Source organism: Perna viridis, chromosome 12, assembly GCF_037379345.1.
Source record: "Perna viridis isolate PV_CMFRI_1.1 ecotype Kerala chromosome 12, ASM3737934v1, whole genome shotgun sequence".
NCBI classification, from domain to species: domain Eukaryota; kingdom Metazoa; phylum Mollusca; class Bivalvia; order Mytilida; family Mytilidae; genus Perna; species Perna viridis.
Window position 1 is genome coordinate 19,907,859 of NC_142456.1, and position 27,752 is coordinate 19,935,610.

The 27,752-nt window shown below is 35.4% G+C and overlaps 1 protein-coding gene and 1 long non-coding RNA gene across 15 annotated transcripts in view; one reads left to right on the forward strand and one right to left on the reverse strand.

Annotated features, from left to right (window-relative positions):
- On the reverse strand, nt 1-6,126 carry LOC148601606 (uncharacterized). Of its 3 annotated transcripts, none has more exons than XR_015916972.1 (3): nt 6,006-6,126; nt 5,388-5,523; nt 1-435 (listed from the first exon to the last, which is right to left on the reverse strand). It is a non-coding gene; the product is annotated as an uncharacterized LOC148601606 (long non-coding RNA). The 3 variants fall into 3 exon arrangements; XR_015916970.1 differs by lacking the exon at nt 6,006-6,126 and adding an exon at nt 5,844-5,983; XR_015916971.1 differs by lacking the exon at nt 6,006-6,126 and adding an exon at nt 5,818-5,983.
- LOC148601607 (uncharacterized) overlaps nt 4,910-27,752 on the forward strand; it is a 29,148-nt gene continuing 6,305 nt past the window's right edge. Inside the window, exons 1-6 of one of the 12 annotated variants that reach the window (XM_088554324.1) lie at nt 5,002-5,040; nt 9,328-9,420; nt 22,817-22,903; nt 25,474-25,636; nt 26,312-26,332; nt 26,818-26,898. In XM_088554324.1, coding sequence (XP_088410450.1) covers nt 26,835-26,898 — 64 coding nt within the window. In that variant the 5' untranslated portion in view covers nt 5,002-5,040; nt 9,328-9,420; nt 22,817-22,903; ... (1 more) ...; nt 26,312-26,332; nt 26,818-26,834. Of the gene's footprint in view, nt 5,041-9,327; nt 9,421-14,558; nt 14,590-22,816; nt 22,904-25,473; nt 25,637-25,774; nt 25,805-25,837; nt 26,333-26,369; nt 26,578-26,817; nt 26,899-27,752 lie in introns of those variants that run through there. The other 11 variants (XM_088554323.1, XM_088554325.1, XM_088554327.1 and 8 more) reach the window with 11 other exon arrangements.

Genomic DNA, 27,752 nt, shown 5'->3' on the forward strand with positions numbered 1-27,752 from the left:
TTTCGAATTTCAATTAATCTTTTTTTTTTATTGATCGATTGATTGATTGATTGGTTTGTTAATTTTACGCCCTGTGGATGATCTATATCTTCTGCATTGCAGGTGCAATCGTACCTACTCTGCTTTTTTGCCAGTACGATACGCCGAACCGGATTTTCAATTAGCTACCTCACAGAAGCAACAGTCCACAGGTAGACATGATACAGCACTATTCGTATATTTTAATCCGTTTATATTGATATGGCCCCACTCGGACACATTATTCTGACTCCGATCCATCCATTCATCGCTCTATCTCCTTCGTGTCGTTTTCAACTCGAGAGAAGCAAATCGGCCGGGGATTGATCCACGACCTCACACACTGCAGGCTAATACGCTAAGTTACGGGGCCATCAAGACAGTACGAAGTACATAACACTGCATGAAAGGTTTGATCTAAAAGGAAATATTTAAAATTATAAAATAAAATACTTGAAATCACGGTGGTTGGTGGACAGGGGATCTTTAAATGAGTTTTAAGCGACAATTAAACAAACAAAAGATCCGTATCAAAACTTAACAGATTTAACTACAAAAAAGAAAACTTAAAAAAAAAAAAATCAAAACCCTTAAAGCACTTTGGATATCATCCTGTACATGTGGATGGGCGGGTGGCATTCAAATGGACAGCAATTAACCTGCAAACAGACCTTCGTTTCCTCTTTTTCGAAATTATTCAAGGGAAGTACTCAAATTGAATATAGACTGCAAGTCGACCAACGTTGCTTAAAATCATTTACTTTTCCCGATTGCAAGCTAGATTCTTGTTATTTTATAAGACCATGATAAGAATCCATAATCCGGTTGACAAAGACTACACCGGAAAAAGAGGTCAAAACAACACAAATGAAGCTGATTGACTCAACGTGTTAAAGAACAAACAGGACCTAAAGAATAATTGAGCTTGTATGACACATACATATACGTAGGTGCTGACGGAGGTGGAAACTTGACGCTTCAAGTTCCCTGTTATTATATATGACACGGAAAGTTTAAGAATTCAACATTCTGATAACATCACTACTGACTGCGCTCCCGAAACAATTAGTAGACTTGCTATCAGAGAGATGCATAAAATTATTGATCTTTTAAAATGCATTCTTTTACTATGAGGAGGATTTGTGACTTGTCTGGCTCGAACTAAGAAGGGATTAGAAGCAAATCTAAGTCGAAGTATATTTGTTTGTTTGTTTGTTGGGGTTTAACGTCCGAGCAGCAATATTTCATCTATATTCAGACGACGAACATGATATGGATGATAAAATGAGCATGAAATGATGAAATGAAAAAGGGATGGGACAGAAGGACAATGGGGTCGACAAATTTTGATTGCCACTGGAAATTGGGAGAGGTGGGTAGGGTCGGGCAATTTAGCCTCCTGTGGCGGAGCCCTATGGTTCCTACTCCGGGAGAATACCACAGTAGGGGTTTTTTAACGTGCGAGGAACGTGGCATCTTTCCCAACACGGTGTACCACTATGGTTTGCGGTCAGGTTTTCCGTATTATAGCCTGACAACCCCAGCATGTAACACGCCAGGGGTACCCTATTCCATCACCTGGGGCACACATCCCAGTTGCTCTGTGGGCAAAGCGCCATAGCCCCCGGCTAGGGTTCTGAGCACTATTTAGTCGCCTTTTACGACAAGCTTAGCGCTGCTGCGGGCCTATTCTTTTAACACCCGGACCTGCACGGGGCCTAAGTCGAAGTAAAAGAAGGCCTTAAAACAAGTCTAAATCAAATTAAGAGAGGGGTTTGTAGCAAGTCTAGGTCAAAATAATCAATAATAGAGGGAATTGCAACAAATTTGAATAAAATTAAGAGAGGAACTGTACCAAGTCTTTGACTAGATCAAAGTAGTAGATTGACTTGTAACAAGTTTAAATCAAACAAAGAGAGGGACTAGTAGCAATTCTAGGTCGAGCTAAGTGGGGAATTTATAGCAAATCCATAGGTAGAGTACGGAGGAACTTGTAACTTATTTCATTTGCAACAGAAGAGGAAATTGAAACAAGTCTAGGTCGATGTAATAGAGAGACTTACAACAAGTCTTTATAAAAACAATGGAGGAACTCGTACCAAGTCTCGGTCGAAACGTAGTAGTCTTATTCACGGCAGGCAAATCTCATCTACAATAACTATTAAAGTTAGACAGCCGAGAACCACGATCGAGCCAAGATCCGTCTAAAATCTGAGGTTGGAGCTGATGAGTCGTCTTAAATTATGCCTGTCTTTGAAGTCTATTTGATGTGGGAGCTGATTACTCGTCCTAAATCTTGTCTGTTTTTGAAGACTATTTGATGTGGGAGCTGATCAGTTGTTCTAAATCTTGTCTGTCTTTGAATCGAACTATTTTCACCTCAGGAAATCTTAGCTCGGAAATCGAAAATGCATTTTTCGGTTGGCCCAGTCGATTCCAAGGAATTAAAATGAGTGTTTTTCTTGTACATAAACGAGGCTTATCTGTCTTTCATCATGTACCGCCCACCCCGGGAATGTGATCAACAATACCAGATCCCGACAAGGACACTAGGAATATTCGTTATTTCATATCGCATCTGAAATGAAAATTGTAATTAAAAGAAAATGGGTTGTTCCCATGCTTTAATAAAATTCCAGGATAGTAAGAACGGGGAAATGTTGTAAATCCGGAAGTAGATCTAGAGGAGACTGCTGTTGCTGCGTTGACATATAACGACGGTGTATATTTGATAACTAATTTAAGTGCTTCATGGGGTGTAGCTTGGTGCAACCGTAGAGGTAAAACACTGAACAGTTAGGGCAAGTTCTGATACGACATCAAGCTTACAAACATCTCTTAATTAAGTATAACGAAACAAAAGATAATTATCACCGGAATGAAACTACTATACAAATTATTGAGGTCTCAAATTTTTTACGAAATTACGTGGGGAAACAAAATAACCTCGGGCGACAATGATGAGCGCGACAGCATCATATTTGAATTACTTTATGATCGTTACAAACACGATTCGTCGACTTTCTTACAGTTTGAAAAAAGTTCCAATTCGTGTTCGACTTATGCTGGGCTTTTTGTACCCTTTTTGTTTCTCCGTGAATATTTTCGCTCTTACTATTTTACACAATTCTATTACTATATTGATAGTTTCGTTTCGCTTATTTCCATACAATTTGAAAGCATTTCGTATAACGTTACCAATAAAAGAGTATTTATACATGACTCTGTTTCGTGTCATTATTAATCTAGATACTTGACAGAGCAATACGACTCTGTCCACGACATTCAAGGGTGTATTTTTCATACTTATTGACAGTGACAACATAAGAATGTCAAGACATTACGAAATTCCAATTGAAAATTTATATCACTTGATTGATCAAGGTTTTGTCCTATTAAATTGATGTTTGATGTTAAACCATGGCTGGAATTTTTATAGCTTTGGAAATTATATAGGGCATTCTTAATGGATAATCGAAGATAAAGAAAGCAGATTGACAGACTGTTATATAAAGAAAACACCAGGCAAATGACACTAACCCAACTCCCTGTACAGTTTTTATAAAACAAAACTTGAAATAGTTTAACACACTTGAAGTTACTCAGATCAGACGGGCGCAGATCGACAGATTTTGGAAAATGCCCCCTCCCCCCCCCCACACCCCGCCAAATCACTTTTCAAAATCTCTCGATTCCCGGTCGAGCTTACAAGAGGCCACTTTTTCACCCTAAACATACTCGCAAATAACAAATTCATGCTTGCTCCGTCGGCATTTCCCTCCTTGATCCGCCAAACTCAATGATACCCATAGGTCATTTTTTTAACATGTCAAAATCTGTTTCTGCCTTTTCCAAATTTTCAAACTTTTCCTCCTAAAGCCAAGTAATCTACATGTACAGTATACATATGTAGCAGGGGTAAGTAATTTTAATGAGTTTCATTCAGTGATTTACTGCAGGATAATCAACTTACAAGGGTAAGTGAAAAAGGGTATTGGTCTGCACCCTAGTAGGTGTAACTTGGAATATTAAGAGAGTATTTTCAGTCGAAATGATCTACATTTGCTGTTCAACCCAAACGATCCCATCATTTCTATGAAAAACAATATACATGCAACCTTTCAAAGGGGATTATCATTGTAGATGTGAATGAGAGTATGCGTATGGTCAAAAATAATAGGAGAAGACAAGAATTCATGCTGAAGAACGAAATACCGGATCAGTGATAGAACCAACCACTGTTTTAAATCATGACTACGAGTTTTTGTTCGTTTTTTTCTTGTTTTGTTTTTTTTTATCCTAATCCCGGAGACTCAATCTTGTCGCCGACGACTGATAACAAGAACTTAAAAATTTACAATTATTTCTCATTGATGGATTCTCTCTGAGACATGTAGACATGTTAGGGATTCGCAAATGGTCTAAAACAGGTTTATTTTTTCACAAAAGACTGGACAATAAATACTGTTAGAAGAATACAATGATAATATATCGCACCGAATGACTTTCTTAGGGGGCAGACAGGTCTCCCGACCTTTCCCCACCCGCGCGGATAAGAGTCTTGAAACTGAGATTAACAACCAAACAACCGAAATACAACAATCGAATCAGACATGCGCAATTTAGTACGTTATCTTTAGAAACCTCGCGTTCGTCCTAATAACCCCTATTACCACCGAATAGTACTTTGTCATTAGCTGTGAAATATCCTAACTGAAAATGTCTATATTTGACCGAGAAACAGATACACGTATAACAATGATTTCGAAATTTTCATGATTGACGGTGACCCAAAGAACTGGGAAAGCGAGGTATAACAAAATACCTGTGTTGCAATGAATACTATTTTATCTTTCGATAACTAAGTTTGAATTAATTCATACGCTGTTTATCTATTTATTGACTTTGTTGTTTATTTTGATGTTCCCCATTTTTGACGTCAGATTAGATTGGTCTCTTGTATTTATTATATCTGTTATCAAGCTTGAAACTTTCTGAAAAGAACACCCTTGTAGTCAAAACGTAAGTATCATATCGAATTATAAAGCTTTTAAAATTACAACTTTTTAGAGTACTTTAAGGACAGTTTTGTGTTATTGTTTATCTGTTTGCGAAGGGGTGTGATTAGAGTGCGTCCTGTCCAAAATGACAAAACACGCATAAAAATGAAAAAAAATAAAGAAAAACTTTGCGAAATCGATTTCAATAACACTTTCAGTTAGCAAATTATGCACTCGTACTTTCAATTTGTAGTGTTAAAACATTAATAACTTATTTATAACTGTAGGACGGGTCCATATTTTTCAATAATAATTTTCCGATTAAGACAAAAGAATAAATATGAAATCTGAAATACATATAAAACTTACTTGTAAGTACTGATCAACTATATACAGCGACTAACAACCCTACAAAAAATGAACAAAATCCGTTTAGCAGTGTTGGAGAATTCACCTAGTTCTTCCTATTGTGTCAATGTACCAAAAGAATATAACGTCCATTCTCCTGAAAAAAAAATGTCGAATTTAAATGACGTTGTAATATGATCAATTACATATTGTACATAAAAACGGACAAACTCCCATAACTCCTGTAAAATTTGTCGAATCGAGATGGCGGAATGATATGATCAACAATATATTGTTTCAAACAATCGTACAAAATTAGTCCGTCCTGGTGTTTCATAGGAGTTGTGTTCACAAAATCATCCTATTGTGTCAATGTTAAAAAGAAACGTCCAAATTCTCCTGAAAAAAAATGTCGAATTTAACTGACGTTGTAATATGATCAACTACATACTGTACATAAGTATATTAAAATCGTACAGTTTGAACAACATTCATCCGCCGGTTTCTGGAAAGTCGCATAACAAAATCTTCATGTTGTGTCAATGTACAAGAAAAGGTCAAAGTCCTATATAACTCCTGTACAATTTTTGAAAACAAAATGACAGTGCGATATGATTAACTACATATTATAAGTAACACCTTGACAAAACGAACTATATCCGTTTAGTGGATTAAGAGGAGTTGCGTTTAGGTGAATACGGACGCACGGACAGATGGGATCATTTACATGTCCCTCCTTCTCACCGTAGCAGGGGAAAATTAGTTTTAGTATCATGACAGTATGTAGCCAGAGATTAGATATTATCAGGCATTGGGAACACTGAGAAAATTATAAAGTTGCCGATAAATGGTTGTTCGGTGGTTTCATCAGTTATTTTTTTAAAATGCTATTTGGTTGTGCAGCGAAGCATTGCTGATTTTTTCTTGTCTTGCTTTTCTCATTTTTTTTTATGTAAATGTGTCTTCTTTGCTGTGATTTATTGTAAGATTTGCTACTCATCTATCACGTGTTTTGTTTGTATACATTTTTTGTCCTCTTTCGTGTGCTCGTAAGTCACTTTTATTTGTTTTGATTTAAGTGGTAGAATTCGTTAAACTTTCTTCTTTATCAAGTGTCCCTATTTATCGGAGAATTGCCCATTGATTAAAACCGTTTTGTGTTTGGTCGGCGTTAGGTGTAATTCTGGAAACGCTTATCTTATCATATGATCGCCAAGTGAACTGAACATTGGCTGACCGTGTTTGCATGTTTCCTGGGAATAAACCTCCCGGGCCACTTCCTACATTTGTATATATATTCTGACAAAATATTTGAAAAGATCGACAATTTTTTCAAAAGCAAATTATATGAATAGGGTGGCGTTACAAAATCTCAGCCGCACTCCCTATCAATGAAGTATTGACGTGCCCACCCCATCGAGGGATAAACTGATTCACAGACAAAACAGTTCGAAACATTGTTGACTAAATATGTCACAGTTTAAGTATTAATTTAATATCCGGCACAAGAAGTACTGCTAGAATGGTGAAGCATATATTGCATGGATAAACTTGATACACATTAAAAATACAAGTTCAAGTCGTGCCGTCACGTCGGTAGTACGCACATGTATCCTACTTGTCTACAAGAATAGCTGCTATCCCGGCCGAATGCCTAAGACCAGCTCGATTCGTTGACATTCGTTACTGGACTGCAAGATATACACAACGTTTGACATGAATGCAAATTTAGGGGGAAACCGAAAACGCTACAGTGCAGGAATTATACTAAAATATTTTTGGAATGAACATGTCTTCATTATGTTAGCAGTATTTTGTTTAAAAAAACATAAAAGTATAATCGGTGTTTCAATACTTCTTTTGAACTGTAAGTTGATCTATTTATACATTACAAGTGTACATCATAGACATTTATAATGGAAATGTCAAACAGAATTAAAAAAAGACATTCAAATACGCTTTAAGGAGGTAGACCTAGGGTTAGGGACATAACTCTTGAAATCAGTATTATGATTATATCATATTCATTTTCACCAAAGCCTCTCAAGCTTTCCTTTGAAACAGAATGAAATTAATCCAAGTTACTTTGATGTTTACGTGAGATTGATGTTAAATGCTGAATACAAGTGTTCCAATGATTTGTTAGAGTTGTGCCCCCTACCATCGGTCTACCTCCTTAAGTTGACGATACTAAAAAAACAGTGGCATCCGACATTTTTTTGCTGACGTGTTCGACCTTGGGTTCGGAGCAGACACGTTTCTTTTAGAGCCATTACATAGATCTATCTAACTAGCTGGAACAACATGATCTAATTAAGAGAAATCTGGAGAATATGGTTTCATGCATGGTGTATCGATGAAAACTACCTGCTCGTGAATTCTTCCTGGTGACAAGTAATGTTCGGAAGGACGACCCATCTCCCGTTGAAACGTGATGGTAGTTCATTATCCCTTGACTAATAATGATTATATCGTTTTATGTAAATAACTAAGATAGGATACGCGTTTTCATTTCAACAAAATATTCTGCTCCCTGGGTATAAAATGTATCACTATTTATAATGAATTTAAACGGAAACTACTTTATCTGACGTGTAATCTTATGTTTATCCCGGATTTTTAATCATTTTTTCAACCATAATGACTCGGTGTACATTTTCGTTTCCCATAATTTTAACTATTTATAACTATTATCTTGACAATCTTGTCATGAAAGTTTCTCCCGGACTTGCAAGGATATTATACATGACCGAAATGGTTTTGAAAACAACGTAGTCATAATTGTGTGTGGTTGTTCCGGCAATGCGCGCGCATCCGATACGTCATGCGTGCCAGAATTTTTTTTACTTGGGTCACGTGTCCAATTTTATTATAGGCTAAACAGAATAAAATTGATTTTGAAATAAAATATGTCCAATGGCATATTGTGATTCAGAATATACAGATGCTTGCCAAAGTGCTCCTTTCTGTCCACCCTCAAAGACAAAAATCAGGTCCAGAAAACCAGCCCACCCCACAAAAAAATATCAAATAGATGGTACCTTAAGCAAAAATTGTTCTTGCACGTTTATCATAAAAAAACGGACTTATTTTGGCAGAAATTAAAAACAACGCTTTACCGCATTAAAGTGGCGTTATTCTTTAAAACTGGTATTTTTTATATGATTCAAGTTTTGAGATACAAATGTATAAACCTTTGATTTCATTTTACCGTATCATTGTCAATAATGTTTTCTTTTTTTGTTCAATACTTAACTAAAGGGCGGATAGAACTTAACTTGTCTATTTATTGTACAGTTTGTTTAATATGTACTACTTGATAAGCAACATAGTACTTTATTATTTTACAATTGAAGAAGCATTTCAAAACTGATATTACAGTAGCGCCTACGAGGGTATACGGAGCTTTTTTTCGGACCCCCCCCCTTTTGCAGGAACGTTTGTTAATATCTGCAAAATATGGGCAAAAATCAGCAGATGATAGCCTGGAACACTCAACTGAAATTTTCTCGATTCCTCCCCTGCTTTTGAACTCACTGATTGACCTTAATGTTTACAAAGACCCAGTCGAATGAGTTATTGGCTGCTATGTATCTATTAATTTGCAGCTTATCTAAGTTAATATACACAAACGCTAACAATACATCTATTCAGAAGTTTGTATGACCTTCAAATGGGAACATCAAGGTATGTTTCTGTGCGTAAGTTTCGTACTTAACAGTTACATAAAGGACAAAGTCCAGTACGATTTAATCCTTTGATCTTAGAACACTGAGAAGCCTAATACCAAGTAAGGATCTTTACTGGTTTCGTATATTTATCTATAACAGATGTTCTGTGTTTATATCTCAGATCTTAAAATTTTGTTATATTATAAAGAAAATAAATGCATGCTGATGAAAAACAGTAAAAAGCATGATTATTTATAAAAAATAATGTCAATTTATTCGTCCTCTTATAGGTTACACTTACCCCATGTTATACAACTGTATATAAATACATGTATTACATGTATCTGTTCTGACGGTGCTGCTTGAGGTAAACGGATCGAAAGGTATATAGTGTAAAGTTTCGAATACCGCTCCACAGTTTTGGAGATACATATATTAAAACTGAATGCAATTATGTAAGCTCAACTTCCTAACGTTTTGTTTACTTTTACCAATGTAATAAACAAGTATATGGCCGACTGAAAAAAAAAACAAACTATAGATCTACCTATATGGTAAGTATTGCTTTAAACCCATAGAGTGTCGACTTATAAGGGTATCAATCCTCCTTTTTTTCAAGTCCAAAGTACCCTCACTTATTGGTTCAGAGGTGGAAATGATCTCTTGATTAGTGTTTATTGTGTTTGTACCTTCTCTGACCCTTTATTATAACACAACTTACTATGTTGGTCTTGTACAAAGACTGGTACATGTATATGTATGTACTAGACTAATAAAATGATGGTTATCGACAGGGGCGGATTCTGGAATTTTGAAAAAGAGATGGGGTTAGAAACTGGTACCAGAAAAAGGGAAGTTCCAGCCTATAGTTTGCAAAGTTTGCCAAAATTTTGCACCAAGTGAACAAATTTTCCAACAAAAAGGAAGGGATGGTTCCGACCCCAGTAAATCATCCGAATCATTTGTACGTGCTTCCTCTCAACTTATATACTCTGTTTGTGGTATTTGTTTTCTCTGCTGTCTCGACAATGTCCTTATGTCTTATCGGCGTTTTTCGACAACTTTTATGGATTGTTTGTGACTACCTATTAATTAAGTCGATTATAGACGTTTTAGCTTAGATTAACAATTGCAATAATCAATAAATCACACTTTTACAGCGACGGTTAATGTTCCCTATACCGCCCAGTATGTCAACCCAGTATACCCTATACATCTATTTTTCACGCTGTTATCTGACTTGACAATAATTTACCATGAACCTTACATGCATCAGAGCTGGCACTTTGCCAATTACATGTCTGGAATTAGTCAACTGGTTAAACCCAATTAGGTAGGTCAGAAAGTATACAGGACAGATTATTTTTCTTGAGAGAACGTAGAAAGTTTACAAAAATGATTTAAACGATGTTAAATATCTATTTAGCCCCTTTTTATTCACTTTCATACAACTGAACTATCCTTATGTGCAGAATTCGATGAGTATTAACAAAGCCGAGAGACCAGTTCGGTAATCTCTTTGCAGAGGACTTGAACAGTCATAATATTAGGCATATTTTTTACTTTTTGTTTCTCAATTAAGTGGTTTTTTTTTTGTTTTTGTTTTTGTTGTTGCTGTTATCTTATCCAAATGAAAAGTATCCAGCTTTATGATAGTTATTAAGTGTTAAGTGTTAAACTAGTTCCAGGTCAATATCATAAGCAACCCAAAGATCGCTACAACTTACCTTTTATAAAACATATCATACACATGTCGATGCGCGTTTTCGTTTGTTTGTATTAGAACGGGAAGTTTACATTAAAGGATAAAATAATCAGTTAGCATTGAATTTATGTAATATTACCCAGTTGCCGATTCAAACACAGGCGTTTCTTACTATTGATTATAAAGTTCTTATATATTATCAGTACATGTACACCGATATCTATATATAGCCATTCGGGTCATAACGGTTACGAAAGAGTACGCAATAATATCAAGGGAACCAAAATTTCAACGGAAGTCCCCCGATTTTAGAGCATATCGCATTTGTACAATTTCGGATGTTTAAAGTATGCCAAAATCGGTGACAGTGAATATTTGACGATTAGCGACTTTGAAGACGTCAGTCTTTGATTTCTATTTTTAAAAGTCATTATTGGAACCCATACAGAGATTACATACTGGTATACAGGGGTTACCCCTTTAATAGGGTGAAATTTAAATAGTTTGACATCTACATCACTTGTTTTAATTTTGTGACTACGGTAAAACTAGTTAATACCACACTCAAATTGTCGATCTTTCCCGGCCGCCTAAAAATTGAAAAATACTTAAGTCTGAGAATACTCTTAACATTCAGGGTAACCCCAATCAAAGTCTTTTGAAATTGATGACGTCACAAACAGTTAAGCATCTTCCCATACTAAACGATGCTCGCTGCATTTTGTTAGATTTTCGGATTTCTCTGGTTTTCATGGCATACATATTTTTTGCTCAGTGGCCCCCGATTTCATGAAGGCCATATTAAAGATTTTTTTTGAGAATTTTTTGTGGTTTTCTTGTTATTTCTCTGGGGTTTTCATAGATAAAACCTACACAACCCTCCGAAATCATTGTTATTTTGAAATAGAGCAGCGTTTAATCTTAAAATAGAGTAAGTTTTAATTTGACATGAAAATGTTAATTCGACAAGAACAGAAAAGGACAAAATAAGCGCCTCAAATTAAAAACAAATGGTTGCTGCCTTTGCTTTTAAGAACGTTTATTTGGGGTTTTTTTAAGACAGATTTTACGGTATATATTAATATCATTTCTTTAACATTTCTATTACAGAAATAGAATTCCAAGTATTCAAGTACGAATCTTTTCAGAAGAAACACATATTTTTATACATTTTAAACGTTATAAATGTTAATATATCTTTTAAACTTAACAAATTTGCATAATTGGCCCACTTTTATTCATGATTTCTAGTAGTTATGCAATATTCATTACATAAGAATAAAACTCATACCATGTTATTTAACACATTAATGAATTCAGTTTCATTCAGGAAGTTACAAAAAGGAGTAACTCGAAAAATTCTTATATCACTTAATATTTCATTAGTATGATTTTCTTTAGTCCGCGTGTCCGTTTATTCGTCACGCCTCAAAATACGATACCTTTAAGTGTAAGTGTTTGTAAGAATCAGGCAAAATGGGAAAATCAGAAACATGCATGACAAAACCCCACGGATCTGACAAAATCTGACATGATATGGAAAACATTGGCTTTTTTCCTTGTTTCTGGTATTGCAGTCAAATTACAGTATCAAAACGATGGGTTTTTTCATACCATGTTTCACCCACTGCCTGATTCTTACAGAGACTGACACTTAAAGAACCTGTTTTTTGTATGCCCTGATTCGCCTGCAATTTTCCACAATCACACGATTTTCGGAAAAGCACTGTTTACAAGTATCTGACTGGTTTTTGGCCTTTTCTTGAAATGTTTTTTCTGTTACCCGGATGATCGTCACGGACGAATGAAGAATGGGGATACTGGGAAGTTAGGACGAATCGTGAAATTATTTCGATCTAGAAGTTCCAGACTAATATTTGCTCAATATTCCTATACGGTGCATCATTTTCAAGCAAAAAGAAGCCATAGAACCCTCATTCATCCGCCACTGGGAGCGCAACCCATATGTAGTTTCCCAGCGAGTGTTTGAATTCTCCTGATATCTACCAATAATTTACTTCATATGCATTTTGCTCTTTTTTTTCTCAAATGTATTAATGGTTTGATTTGTTTATCAGTGCCTTTATTTGAGATCGCTTTCAAATTTTTGTTATTATACAAGCTTTCAGATTAAACCTAGCTGCCCCAGATCCATGTTTTAATTCCTAGACTACAGAGACTTTCAGATTGGAATCATTTCTCCCGTATTCTGCTTCTAGCTCGTCTTTTATGTTACTTAAAGACATTTGCGTCGTTTGTTTTTAAAGTCGTCTTAAAGTTTTTGTACCGTGAAACGTTTTCGACGCCCACTTTAATGCGCAAACCATGTGATATTTGTAATATCTAATAATTGTTACTAATATCACGCCATTTCATTTAGTGTAAGATTAAATCACGTCAAAAAGGGTTATCAACCTTTGACCCATTGGTATATTTGTACACCCATTAATGCCATGCGTTACTAAATGTGCTAAAATTTTCAATGTACGGCGATAATACGCGTCACCGTAATAATAAAGTATCCCTACAAACTCAATACTCAATATATAAGGAACATTGTTGTACAAGCTAATCAACAAAACCTCTGTTTGTAGTTGGCACTTAGACGTTGAATTTGAGTATGAACCGTTCTAAGAGTCATGCAGAACATGGGCAAAAATCTGTTTTAGTTTGTACTTTTTGTATACGTATTTTATCTATATATTTATCATTGTTTGTTTGTTGCTTGTTTGTATCTATTTATCTATATGTTTTTGATACATAGTTAAACTTCATGGTTTTGATAATATATTCCTTCGAGAGCTGACATTTGATTTTTAAGGGGACAGGGTGGGGTGGAAAAAATTTGAAATATAAAAAGGCAGGATTTTAATTTGGAAGAAATAGAAAACCAGAACATGACTTAAGGATAAAAATTAAAAAAAGGCTGGATTTATTATTGACTTAATAATTTTTGTTTGTATTAATTTAAAAAAAATTTTGGCGCTTTGCGCTGAACAAAAAATAGGCAGGAACTTAATTTTCTCAAAACAAAGAGTTGCGCTCTCTAAGAATCTCAAGTAAATCGAAATACGAAGCTGCTGTATGTTTAGCTCAATATTTTCCGACCACTTATGATTACGGGCCAAATGATGATCGCATCAGTAAATGAGGTAAATGGGGTGTCGCTTTACACCAATGGCAAATTCGGAAATTCCGAAAGGGGGGGGCGCTGACCGAAGAGGAGGCCCACTTCTTTGGTTATTTTTTACTGTCTAATTAACCGAACTTTTTGAGCATATTGGGGGCTGGTTAACATGTCAACGACTACATAGATTTAAATTCTATCATCAAACTTCCCAGTAAGACGTCATAAAGCGAAACTGGCGAACTTTCTATTCCAATTCAGTAGGATAAAACAATTATAATTGTTTCCAATGAAAGGCAATTCTTGACAATTCTTTTTATAAGATACATATATTTGCTCGCAAGCGACGTTGCCACAGAGACATTGAAACGCTATCGTTACGACCATCCGTCCACCCGTCTGTCCTCCCATAACTCTCTTGAATGCCAAATTAAACGATGTTGATGTCCATTTTTTTGCACTTCCTTTATGTGGCATAGTAATTGAAAAAAAAAAAAACAACACATAAATTAATGATTGAATGTTTTTGCTGCTATGAAAGGCACCTCTCGACGAGGGCGATCTCTTGACCTTTTATCGAGTTCTTGTATCTTAGTTGCGATATTTACAAACTACCAACGTCATGTAGGCTATTGTAATATAATTCACACAAAATCCCAGATTTAAATTGACAATATGGGTTTAGATTATACCAGATGGGAGATAGAAGCTATTACAGGAGTAAGTTGCTTAAAATATTGTTCATCTTTAACGTATATTAGATAAACATTTCGTGGTTTCAAAATGTGCCCTCGTACGGTTCATTGTCAAATACAAATGACTGTTTTAGCATTTATGTTTAAATTATGCATAATATCACAACTAGGGTAACTCTTTCATCCTGCTTTATACGGTTTTATAAGCTATTTATTAAATAGATAGCAGTGATTTACCGATTGTTCCCAGTGTAATTTTTTTTTCGATAATTCACACTGTGAAATAAATTCGGTAATGTCACTCTCGCGCTTTCTCCCGCCAAATCGTCACAACACGAATATCAATCCGCCATTCACAAAATTTTAAATTTGTGTTGAAAATAATAATGAATAATGGAGGAAATCGATATAATAAATAGGATAATCAATTGGTTATCGTCAATAACCACAACATGATCACTCGTTCCAAGAACGCATACAGATTTAACTCATGCGCGGATTATGTTCCGCACACTCGTTAAATCTAGGCGTTCTTCGGCACTCGTGATCATATTTTAGTTTACACTCTTCCAATTAATTATTCTATTATTCACTATACCAAAAGACGATACATTTCGAAGACATGCATTAACGTAGAAGCGGATCTAGAGATTTCGAAATTTCGACGTTCTAGGCCATTATTTGCTCATAAATGACATAATGAATGGCGTCTTCATTTATCCACCCACAAGCACTACCAGGATCATTAAAGAAACTTATTTGGAACTGGTGTCGATTTCACAAAAAAGTCGTAAGTGTAAAGTTGAACGTAAGTGATAACGTCACAACCTAAAATAGCATTGTGACGTCATAATATACGATCAATTTTACTCTTACGATTTTTTGCGAAAAGGACCACTGGTCCGCGTTCGAGATCTTTATCGATGACGAATTCGTGTGTGACTTATGTTCAAAAAGCGATTTCCAGCAAAATACTATGAAGATGGTTTCAGGAATAAAGCAACAATATTAGCTTTGTGAGCACTTTTAAAAGATGATGAAGTTGGTACCTATCGTATATTCAAATCACGAGCATTCAATTGCATGTCTAATGAGAGAGGGAAAATATGCTAGAATATGTAAATAAGACGATAATAAAACAACAGTTGCGGGAATCCGGTTTCGTCCTGGGTGTCCAGGGCGTTGTTTTCCCCTAGACCCCCTGCGTTGTTTTGTCCTTGATAACCCCGGCGTTGTTTTGTCCTGGATGTCCCCGGCGTTTTTTTTTCTCTAATTGTCTCGGGCTTTGTTTTTTTTTCCTATATGCTTTCGGCGCTGTTTTGTCCTAGGAGTCCCCGGCGTTGTTTTTTTCCTTTTTTTTTCTGTCTAGATCTCTCATGCGTTGTTTTGTCCTAGATGTCCCCGGCGTTTTGTCCTAGATGTTCCCAAAGTTGTTTTGTCCTAGAAGTCCCCGGCGTTGTTCCCTGGCGTTGTTTTGTCCTAGATGTCCCCGGCGTTTTGTCCTAGATGTTCCCCAAGTTGTTTTGTCCTAGAAGTCCCCGGCGTTGTTCCCTGGCGTTGTTTTGTCCTAGATGTCCCTGGCGTTTTGTCCTAGATGTTCCCAAAGTTGTTTTGTCCTAGAAGTCCCCGGCGTTGTTCCCTGGCGTTGTTTTGTCCTAGATGTCCCCGGCGTTTTGTCCTAGATGTTCCCCAAATTGTTTTGTCCTAGAAGTCCCCGGCGTTGTTCCCTGGCGTTGTTTTGTCCTAGATGTCCCAACAGTTGTTTTATCTAAATGGTCCCGGTGTTGTTTTGTCTTAGATGTTCCCGGAGTGTTTTTTTTTTCTGCTGATACATCCGGCGTTCTGTAAGTTAAGCCCGGCTTCCTATTTCTAATCCATTAATGTTGAACCTTATTGTGAAATATTACATTGATTAGTCTCATATGACTTCTTAGTTCATTTTAAAACTTAAGTTTTCAACATGTCAATACCTGGGGCTTATCCACAAATGTAAGGCGAGTTTTGGATTTCAGGAAATTCCAGATATCGATAAATGGATTTCTTTACTCAAGTAAAAATAATAATTATTCACAATTTCATGAATGTCTCCCGTTTCCTTTGAAATATCATAAATGTTATTATTACTTCGAATGAAATATCTTAAGATATTCCAGAGGTTTATGACTTGATAAGGAGTAAAATATATTCATGAAAAACATAAAAGTAAGGATTTTTTTTTTTTTTTTTTTCGTTTTTTAATATTTATCGTAATAGTATATATAGACGCAGAACATCCTTCTAAGGAGAGAAATAAAATAGAAAACTCTTATTCATGTTTTATTGTCTATATTTAGACGGTTATATTGTCAGAGAGAAATATCTGAAAGAATAAAACATTCGGAACTACTCGGTTCCCTAGGTACGCTGAAGTAAAATCTCGTATGAACTAGGCGATAGAATATGTCCTAACGCTATCCGATCCGATTAATTGAATGATTTTTCGGGTTTAACGCCCGAGCAGCAATATTACAGCTATATTCAGGCGATGAATATGAAATGGATGATAAAATTAACATAAGATGATGATGACATGAAAAATGGGATGGGACACAAGAATAATGAGGTCAGCAAATTTTGATTGTCACAGGAAATAGGGAGAGATGGATAGGTTCTGGCAATTTCGCCTCCTGTGGCGGAGCCCAATGGTTCCTGCTCCGATAGAATATCACAGAAGGATTCTTTAACGTCGTGCGAGGAATGTGGCGTCTTTCGCAACAAGTTGCATCACTATGGTTTGCGGTCTGGTTTCCCGTATTATGGCCTGATAACCACAGCATGCAACATGACATGGGTACTTCATTCCACCACCTGGGGCACACAACCCAGTTCCTTTGTGGGTAGAGCGTCCTAGCTCCTGGCTAGGGTTCTGAGCACTATTTAGTCGCCTTTTACGACATGCTTAGAGCTGCTGCGGCCCTATTCCTTTGACAACCGGGCCTGCATGGGGCCCGATCGGATTAAAAAAAAATAGTACTAAACTGGTTGATTTTTTCCATTGTTTTCTTTCCTTAAAATGGGAAAAAAATCAACCTAAACTGGTTGATTTTTCTCCATTATTTTCTTTTCTTAGCTCCTCTCCTCATTCCACAGTTTTTTAAGGTGTGTCTATTTTGTTCATTTTTAGTGAACTATTTATCTCATAAATAAATCGCTATAATTTCGGCAAAAAGTTCAAGAATTTCTTTCCGCAGCCGAGATTACACAAAAATATGTATAATTATTTAGTGTTGCGAATTAGACGAGTTGTTCGGATTGAGAAACGAATGGGCTTCGGAAATATACATGTATTTCTAACACCCAAAAGCTGACCGTAACGGACATATATACATAAAATGAACTTAATTGGTAGTTCCACACCCATATGTATTTTCTATTTAACAAATTGAAACTGAGTCAAGGAAACTAAATTTTATAAAAAGGGAAGACAAGACATCTTACATCACGCAAATATTTACGTTCGGTATACATTTAAATGCAGATTTACATATTATGCCTCATACAAAGGGTGATGAGTTCATATCTACTGCTAACTTTCTTAACAGTATAAAATAATGCAGTATTTCCATTTAGTGGTTTAAAAACCATACAAAGCAGAAATGATGTTTGTAAAGAGGATATAAATTGACTAAACAGTGATGTGTGTCAGTTTCACAAGAAAATCTTTAATTCTCTCAAATCCGTCCTCAACTAAAACTTTGAAAAGTTAAGCCCTTAAAATATTATAGGTTTTGAGGATATTCTCAACTTGAAATTGTTTTTAAGAAACCCAGACCAATTGTGAAAAAACGGAATGCTTTTCAACTGCCATTTAAGTTTTCTTTATACTGCCTTGCCTGGTCATCGTCGTTTTCTGTCCCCACTTCGTATTGATATTGCTGTTGCAAATTGAAATGAGTCGTTGGATGATATCCTTGACAAGTTATTTATGAAGTTGACTCTGACTCATCGCCTGGACCTATACTTCTCTAGCAAGCGCCACGCAGCAACATTCGTTCATTTTCTCTCTTACCGACCGCTGCAGACAGACCTTTTAGAAACCCTCGGACATTATCCAAATTAAACATTGTTTACAACCTGATAACGTCGCGTAAAATAAAATCATTCGCTTTGCCCGAATGAGAGAGCTTGTTTCTGTAGTTGCACATATTTCAACATACTTTAAATTTCGATATGCTTTACACGTGTTGCAAGAAGTTACCTCTCACTAGTTGCATTAGCATTAGAAACATAGGCATAAACGGATAGGAAGATCTTAATTCAAGAACTAATTGTACACAAAAAGTACTCAAAACCAAAATAATCGAAGTAGGATGCCGAAACCATCCAGCAGCTAGAAGTTCTGCCACGTGTAATGCAAGAAAGGAAGCTTCAACGTAAATTCGTAATCAATTATGTAACAATGGACAGAGCTGCTTTCGAATGCATTTCGTCGGAATTTTAAACGGAAGATGTTACGGTATTTAATTCCGAAAAGATTTAAATGAAAACCACAGAAATGTGTTTTCTAATTTTCTAGTTTTCTATTCAACAAAGACGGTTTTAAAATTATTTACAGGTATTTTGCTCAAATCAACAGTGTTTATAATCTGTCAATTTTCATATCATTTTATATGATTATGTAATTCAAATCTTTGACGTATAATTTTGTGTGTGTGATTTAGCTTTATAATACGATTCTTCAACAGTCCAGTTATTGAGGTTTCAAGCGTGGTTATACTTTGCTGATTTCTCATTAAAAAACGAAAAATAAAACTAAGCAAAACATTACTTCCCGCGGACAGATACGATTTTATTACATTCATTCACGTACCTACGTATACCTCCCAAAGCCCAATACATAAAATTAATATCACTTGCAACTCTAAGCAGACATAGTTTCTATTGTACACAGTTTACAGTGAAGCTTGGCTTTTACAGTTGGTAAACATTGAGATGTTGTTATTTCAACAATATCTTAATGTTTCTCCGACGTGATACCTATACCTTAAAAAAAGGTAAAAAGTTGATCCTCTTTCTTTAAATTAAAAGCGACCACACTCTACGGCCATCGACTGTGCTTCTCGTCCTGTCGCAATAAATTGTCGTCGTGGGATAATGCCGCGGTGCGATCTGTGGGAACGAAAAGCCCACGTTGTCAGTTTCAATCAAATAATTAATAGGGAGCATCAATTTGATTTCTGTGGTTTGTGGTGGACTAGGACTAAATTACATGTATATGTCCTGGATTTTTCTTTTGACCTGAGTTTTTATGTTTTACCCTGGCCTGTCCTGTCCTGAACCAATGGTTCGTCCTGGTATTTTAAGCATGTATCATCGTCCTGTCATTTTATTTCAAATTTGATTCTATCCTGCCAATAAATATCTAACTTAAAGGTCGCTCCCTTAATTACACAAAACAGTAATGGGTTTGATCTAAAAACTCTGGCCTCGTTAATTTTCATCAAATATAATAGTTAGAAATATGCCAATTATATACAAAGAGTTAATGAGTTAATTTTGGATTCTATTACACCACATAAAATCGCCTACAATGTATCTTTCGAAACTTGGTAGAGATTCTATATGTCTTCAAATGAGAGAGGAAACAAATGAAGCATTTTTTTAAGAAAAGGTGGAAAATAGATAACTTAAAAATTGATGCATTTAGTTAAAATATTCAAAATTTTAGGAGAATCTTGAATTAAGTCAAGCGATTTTGCATTATTTATATTTTTAATGTTCACACATTGGAGTCCGAGTCGCTCATTTGGTTAATTTAATGTTCTTTGTTTTGTTTGTCTGTTTTCCATGTCTGGTCTCTGTCCTTGGATTCATTCTTTTGTTTTCCGCTAGAACCGTGGTTCCCTTGGTTACTCTTTATGATAAATATCATTTTCATTGTCTTATAAATTGTCAACAAGAAACACAACGTAGAACGTGGGCGTAGTCGGCTTAAAATGTATAAATTTGGTTGCCTGCGTTTTATTTTCAGTTTGGCATGGGGTGTGTATGTTTACTATGTTTACTTTACTAATTTAATATGCAATTTTTAAAGATTCAATATTGGCATTAACGCGTTCACAAATTATTGACTTGTCACCTTGAAGTTGAAGTGTCCTGGTTCTCTGAAACGTAATTATTTTCTAATGTAAGAAGATTTAGAATAATTTATGTCACCGGTACATGTACTTGATGCAGAATTTCACCACGACTAAAATAAATATTCTTTAGAAATTAGTTAATTAATTCTGTTTACATTTTCCCTTCCGACGTCGCGCAAGATGTTGGTACCACGCCTTCATACGCGTTCACCATATGACGTGTTATATATCAAGCCAAAAATGATATTCCACTAATAGTTTTTTACTGGTAATTTTTGCCGAAGTAACAATAAGCTCTCACTAGTGAACGAGAAATACGTTAAAACGGGCCCCGTGCAGGTCCGGGTGTCAAAAGAAAAGGCCTGCAGCAGCGCTAAGCTTGTCGTAAAAGGCGACTAAATAGTGCTCAGAAACCTAGCCGGGGGCTAGGGTGCTCTGCCCACAGAGCAACTGGGTTGTGGCCCCAGGTGGTGGAATGGGGTGCCCTTGGCGTGTTACATGCTGGCGTTTCAGGCTATAATACGGAAAACCTGACCGCAAACCATAGTGGTGCACCGTGTTGGGAAAGATGCCACGTTCCTCGCACGTTAAAAAACCCTACTGTGGTATTCTCCCGGAGTAGGAACCATAGGGCTCCGCCACAGGAGGCTAAATTGCCCCACCCTACCCACCTCTCCCTATTTCCGGTGGCAATCAAAATATGTCTACCCCATTATCCTTGTGTCCCATCCCATTTTTCATTTCATCATCATTTCATGTTCATTTTATAATCTATTTCAAGTTCATCGCCTGAATATAGCTGAAAGGCGTTAAACCCCAACAATCAATCAATCAATTGTTAAAACGGCATTTCAACGCTGTAGACGCGTAAAACTGTCATTGGTCGGGTTTTGTATTTCGACACCCCCAAAAGGGGTTAACGTGAACACCACCAGAGAACAATTACGTGTATGGCCTATGATCACCAGTTGTTGATGCATCTAGGTCATGAAAAAATACGTCAATCGATTGGTGGAATGGGGGGGGGGGGTACAGGAGGTTGTCACCCCATTTTGATTGAAAAAAAATGTCATTTTCTTGAATGTGTAAAATTGACAAGAAATGGCAAATATAGTCCTAGTACCCACTTTTTTTCTGAGAAACCCCGGCTGGCATCCCCTTTTCAAAGTGTTCGGATCAGCCCCTGCATTAACTCAAATCACGTTTACATGGCATGAACATTGATTATAAATGCATAAACTAATATTTGTCGAATATGAGGTTTTGACTTTTAAGTGGTATACATAGATATAAGGACATGATTAATAACTTTGCCAAACACTGGATAATTGACGATACACACTAATACTATAAATCGTTTCGGTCAACATTAACACCTTCCTTAAAGTCAATGGAGCAGAAATAATCAGTAACGACATAGAGTTCATCATTAAGAACGTACGTTTTTGTACCTAGCGAGAGAATAAGGATTTCCGGTAACACGAAAAAGCCGTACCCAACTACGGTCTACTTCAAGGGATTTCCCTTGATTTCTAGAACAAACTTGTCCTCGGCCCTATTACTCCCATCGTAGCAATTGAACTAAAGATCTTCTACTTGTTGTGAACTAGTAGTTTTCGAAATTTTGTTTATAGAAATCATATTGGCGAAGAGGGGTGTTTGGTAATGGAAATACACCGAGTTTTCTTCTGGGTTAGATAATTAAAGAATATCGGGTTTTTCAGTGATTCGCGGTTAAATTTCGTCAGGAAATTTCATTATGTGAGAAAAAAGGGAGCATTTTTGCATTGGCTATTTTTTTTTATTGGACTGGACATTATTTAAATACTTAATGTATTCAGTTACTCTGCTTGATTTATACATGTATGGTTTTTCACATATCCTACATGTACATGTGTCTTAGAACTTTCTCCAAAACTTCATGGTCATAAGATTGACCGGCTGAGGCCCGCCCGACAGTGCATTACAGTAGGTCGTTATAGACAAATGACTCAAATCTATGTATACCACTGAGTATAAACATATTGCCTTTGTTTTGAAGGAAGGTCATTTGTGTTGATGTAATTGCATAATCCTCCTTATAAATACCTAAAATATGACCTAATATGTGAATTTTTTATTTCTTTTTATTAGCATAGGACTTTTATAGTGCCGACCAAAAGGGTGAAAGTAATACAGGAAAAGCAACCGATCAGAAATCACAACGAAAAGAAAATCAGGGTAAAATAGTGTTCCTATGCCCTCCATTAAAATTAAATACTCACTCCCTAAGGACCCTTTTAAATTTAATAGTCAGGAAAAAAAACACTTTGATCTCTGCGGGAGTTTGTCTTCATTTTCACCACCACCACCACCACCACCACCATCATCATTATCATCATCATTAATATTTCATCAACAACAATAAAAACGATGATTATATCGATGAAGATCAACATTTGTTGAATTAACTAAGCATTCGTATAGAAACAATTGACAGTAGTGGATCCAGGATTGGGAAGCCGGTGATTTGAACCGTCTTTTTGTTGAGAGTTTGTTAATTTTATGGCGATAATGAGCAAGAATTATGGTATAAAAATAATAATTAAAAACATGATGTGAAAATTAATGTAGGGTAGGTCACTTTGAGTCCCCTTTCCAAAATCCCAAGTTTCAGGTTATATCATACTGTTACCCGTATAGCGAACGACCAGGTTCCCATGTCACTCGTGTCAAATGAACTATAAACCTACGGAAGGCAGTTACGTAACTTTGAGTGGTTAACGCCTTACAATCATACTTGAGTTTTAATGCATGTCAGTTGTTTTTAGCAATAACGATATAATTTTGGGCCTCGGTAAAAGTGCTAATGTTATTATAATAACATATATTAATACGGAAAAGGCATTTTTTCCGTAGATCCATGAAATGTAAATTTACTATCAGCAATTATGAACTTATATAGCATTTTACTTTAAAAATGCACTTACTTGCAAAAATTCCATCGTAAATTTAAAGACATATTTTCCGTATTTTGTAGCTTCTCGAATTTCCAATGTTTAGTTTTACCTCATATAATGATTATAATCTCAACATTAGCATAAATTTGAAATATATATTTTCAAAATGAGAGTTGATCATGAATCGTCAAATTTCTCAAGGATATAGATTAGCGATATTGAGGCGTAAATGCATTTGTGTTAGTGTTAATGAAAGAAAGCGGAAACGTCATTCACCTTAATAGATTGAAGTACATGTACCAATTCAACTCCACGGGTGCAACTATATCAGTGTCGCATCGGGGTGGGGTGTTTCGGGAGTATGACCCCCTTTCGTTGGAAAATTTTGTTAATATATGGCAACATTTGAACAAAAATGGGCAATTAACAATCTTGGATTGAAATTTAAAAAAAATACATGTGGACCCGCCCTTGTATTGTTAAATAATTCTTTTTTTAGCATTACTGCATGATTCATTTCCACAGATTGAACATATTGCTTTTTTGTTTTTAAAAAGACTCATAAATTGAGATATTGTAGTATTTTCTTAAACGTTATAAAGAATTGAACTGAATGAAATTCGGTATATTTTTTTGTAAGTTTATGTAGATACGAGGTTGTCAATATTAGAAGTTAAGTTATTCCCAGATCAATAAAACCTAATTTGAACATAATTTCTTTTGAAATTATGCTTTGGAGTATTCAGTATTCCAAATGATGGAATTGACTAAGATCTCGACGCTAAGCCTTTACATTTAAGAAGATAGACCTAGTGTAAGGGACATAACTCATAAAGTTGGGGATATATTTGTATCATATTCAATTTCACCAAATCAAGCTGTCGTTTGAAGCAGAATAAAATGAATCCAAGTTTATTAGATGCTTACATGACATTGATGTAAAATGCTGAATACAAACGTTCCAATGACTTTTAAGAGTTGTGTCCCTTACCCTAGGTCTACCCCCTTAAAAAATACCAGTAATAAATAAAATCCAAATCAAAAAAAAACACACCCATTTTCTTTGGTCTTTGAGAAATCATTTGACTGGAACCTAAACAAGTTCTAAACTACTAAATCCAAATTAACCGTGATGTAGGTCAATAGTTGAGCAAATTTTTGTAGTAAAAACGAAGAAAATTACAAATTACGTATTTCATAATAGAATACATGTATATATGAATGTAGTTTACTTATATATATATATGTATATTTTCTCATAAGTTTACATGAAAATAGTACCCTAAGGCCTTGTGTTTTCGCTACACAATTTACAGAACATGTTGTCCTGGTACCTAATTAACACAGTTGTAATGTTGCCATTTCCGGTCGAGTTAGTGAACAAGTTTGCGGAAATATTGTCGAGTTTTGTTCAATCTTCGCCCATTAGTTTCCTTTGTTTACACAACAATGACAAAAAGTAAAAACCATGTCTATTTGTACATTCCTCTGTAGACATATAATACAATTCGGGACAGGACATTGATGGCATTTATCGCTGTTTTGATTGGTGAATTGACCCTATTCCATATGGGCATGTGGCTACCTTTCTGTGGTATAAATATGCACAAAATCAAAAATTATTGATATTTCAATCACCAAGGATTGATTTGCGGTAAGATAACTATAAACCGATAGGTGAAAAAAATTACTTAATCGAATAAGCGGATCTAGAATATTAAAAAAGGGGGGGTCTTTTCCAAATTGCTCTTTCTAGTTCATTGGATTTCATCGCTCTATTAGTTCAAAACTTAGTCTTTATGTTATGGTTTTTGTTTTCTTCAAAATATTTTTTTTTCTTTTATGAACCAGAGTCTGGACCAGAATCATGGCTGGCGAGATAGTATTACCGAAGTGCCGCAAAAATACTTAATTTTTTTCCTACCATTGACAAAAAAATTGAGTCAACTTAGATGAAATATACGTATAGAATTAAGTATATGGACCTCAGAATTGGTCTTCCAGCGGCGACAAGGTCAAGAAAGTTGTAAAGTTTACGCTGTATCTATTGATATAATCATTTAAGTATACATAGTCCCAGTTAGTATCATTACCAAGTATTTGTACTGTCAAGATCCCCAGTTATCCTATGTTGACTATTTGTCATTTTCAGTCGTCAGATGTACCAACATTCAACGGTGGGGTACGTTCATATTTTTTTTAACCGTATTTAAGTACTGTGATTAAAAATTGTCTTCCTGTTTCTTTATCTGCTATTGGGTGTTTTAAATTAAAAAGTGCAGTTGTGCATATTTGTGCACCTTTAAGTATGATTTTATAACTTTTACATTATTTCCATGTAAACAATTATGCACTTTACGTGCATCGAATGTAAACAACCTAACGCGGATCCACGGCAATATAATAATTAAGGGTTTATAGCCTTTCATGATCAGTATAAAGTTCCGGATCTCTTCCGGCACCTATCCTGTTATTTAACAAGTATATTTCGGAAAAGACCCCGAGGTACCTTGTGATTCCGAATGACTCAACTTTGCACTATCAAGTGTTATGAAAAACGTAACGATTTCCGAATAAGAAAATAGCTGAGTACCATTGAACATACCGAAGGGAATATTTGACAATCCGGTTTTATTATTTATAATGAACTTATAACAACATTTTGATTCGCTCATATACATTTTTGCAGGAAAAATAAAATCGAACCACGGTAAGAGATTGTTTAAACTTTTAAAAATATTTTTTTCATCATCAGATGTTGGTGTTTACATTTAATTATAATGCATTTCGGTACATCTGTATTAAAGAGTTAGACTTTGTTTATCAACTTCATCTAAATATATCTTCGAACTTTAATGTGAAGGCTTCATTATTGTGTTGCTTGGAAGCGAAACTATTAACTGTTTTAATATCCAATGATCAGCTGAAATGTGTGAAAACAGGCTTCGTTCTTGGGTACGCTGTAACAATCAAAGTTACGAAATGCTTGTTTGTAATTTCAGAAACTCATTATTTTAAAGGCGCATTCAGTTCACATTTCGCTGTAAGCGTCTATATTATATAAAAAATATGTAAGCATAAGAATTGTATTTTCTTTAAAATATATTGTTAATTATAAAATGCATACATGTGTGTCTTTTACGATATGTACCAAATCTTTTGACTGTTTTTATTCATTTTGTCTTTGTCTTTCAGATAGTATACAAATTAGAATGATGTTGCTTTATTACTCGTGTTTCCTCGTCGTGGTGCATTTAGCAACTATATCAGTATGCGGTAAGATCAATATTTTTTATCTAATTAAGTTTTATTCATAAGACACATGCACAAACCCAGAAAAGTCATATTTCCACAAGGTTTTCGGTTCTCATTAAAAACAAAACCCTAAATATTTATAATTCTTAAGTTTCCATAACTGGATATAGATCCAGAAAAACATCACTTCGTTTCCTATTATTTAATATTTAAATTTATGTACATTTTATTAACCATGTAATTTCGCACGCCCCGAAGAGACCGGGAAGTAAACACGACAGCATGTAGTCTAAATGGTAATGTTATAATTGACAACTTCATATTCTTCCCATGTCATGTATACAGGTCTGGTCTTTACGGTGTAACCACTTCCGTCGAAATTTCCGGGTTATTATCTACCCCTAAATATTGAGTTTCTGTTTTAGTGTTTTTAGGACAAAACAGTGCGTGTGATAATTAGTGATTCCGGCTTGAGACATATCCACCAATTTCAGTTTTATTTCGTGTAACCTTCATAGATCACACAACTAGTCTTAGTTTTTCATTTGGGTGTTGCGCTTTTGAATTAAAATTTATAGAGACTGTACATAAAATTAGCACTTTGCAAGAGTTATTGTTCTTGATTTGGTTTGATTTGGTTGATTTTAGTGGCAGGTTAAAAAGTAGTTTTCAGTACAGATCTATATACAGAAAGGACTATTGCCACTTAAAATGCACATGTTGACCAAAAAAAGCATCGTCGGATCCATGGGTTTTCTACTCAATGAATCACCTTACTTAGGCAGTGTCTGAATTTTATATGAACTTGTACTAAAGTTGATCAGGTTGACATAACGGTAGTTTAAACTGTGTCTATTTAAGACAGATTTTCGGAT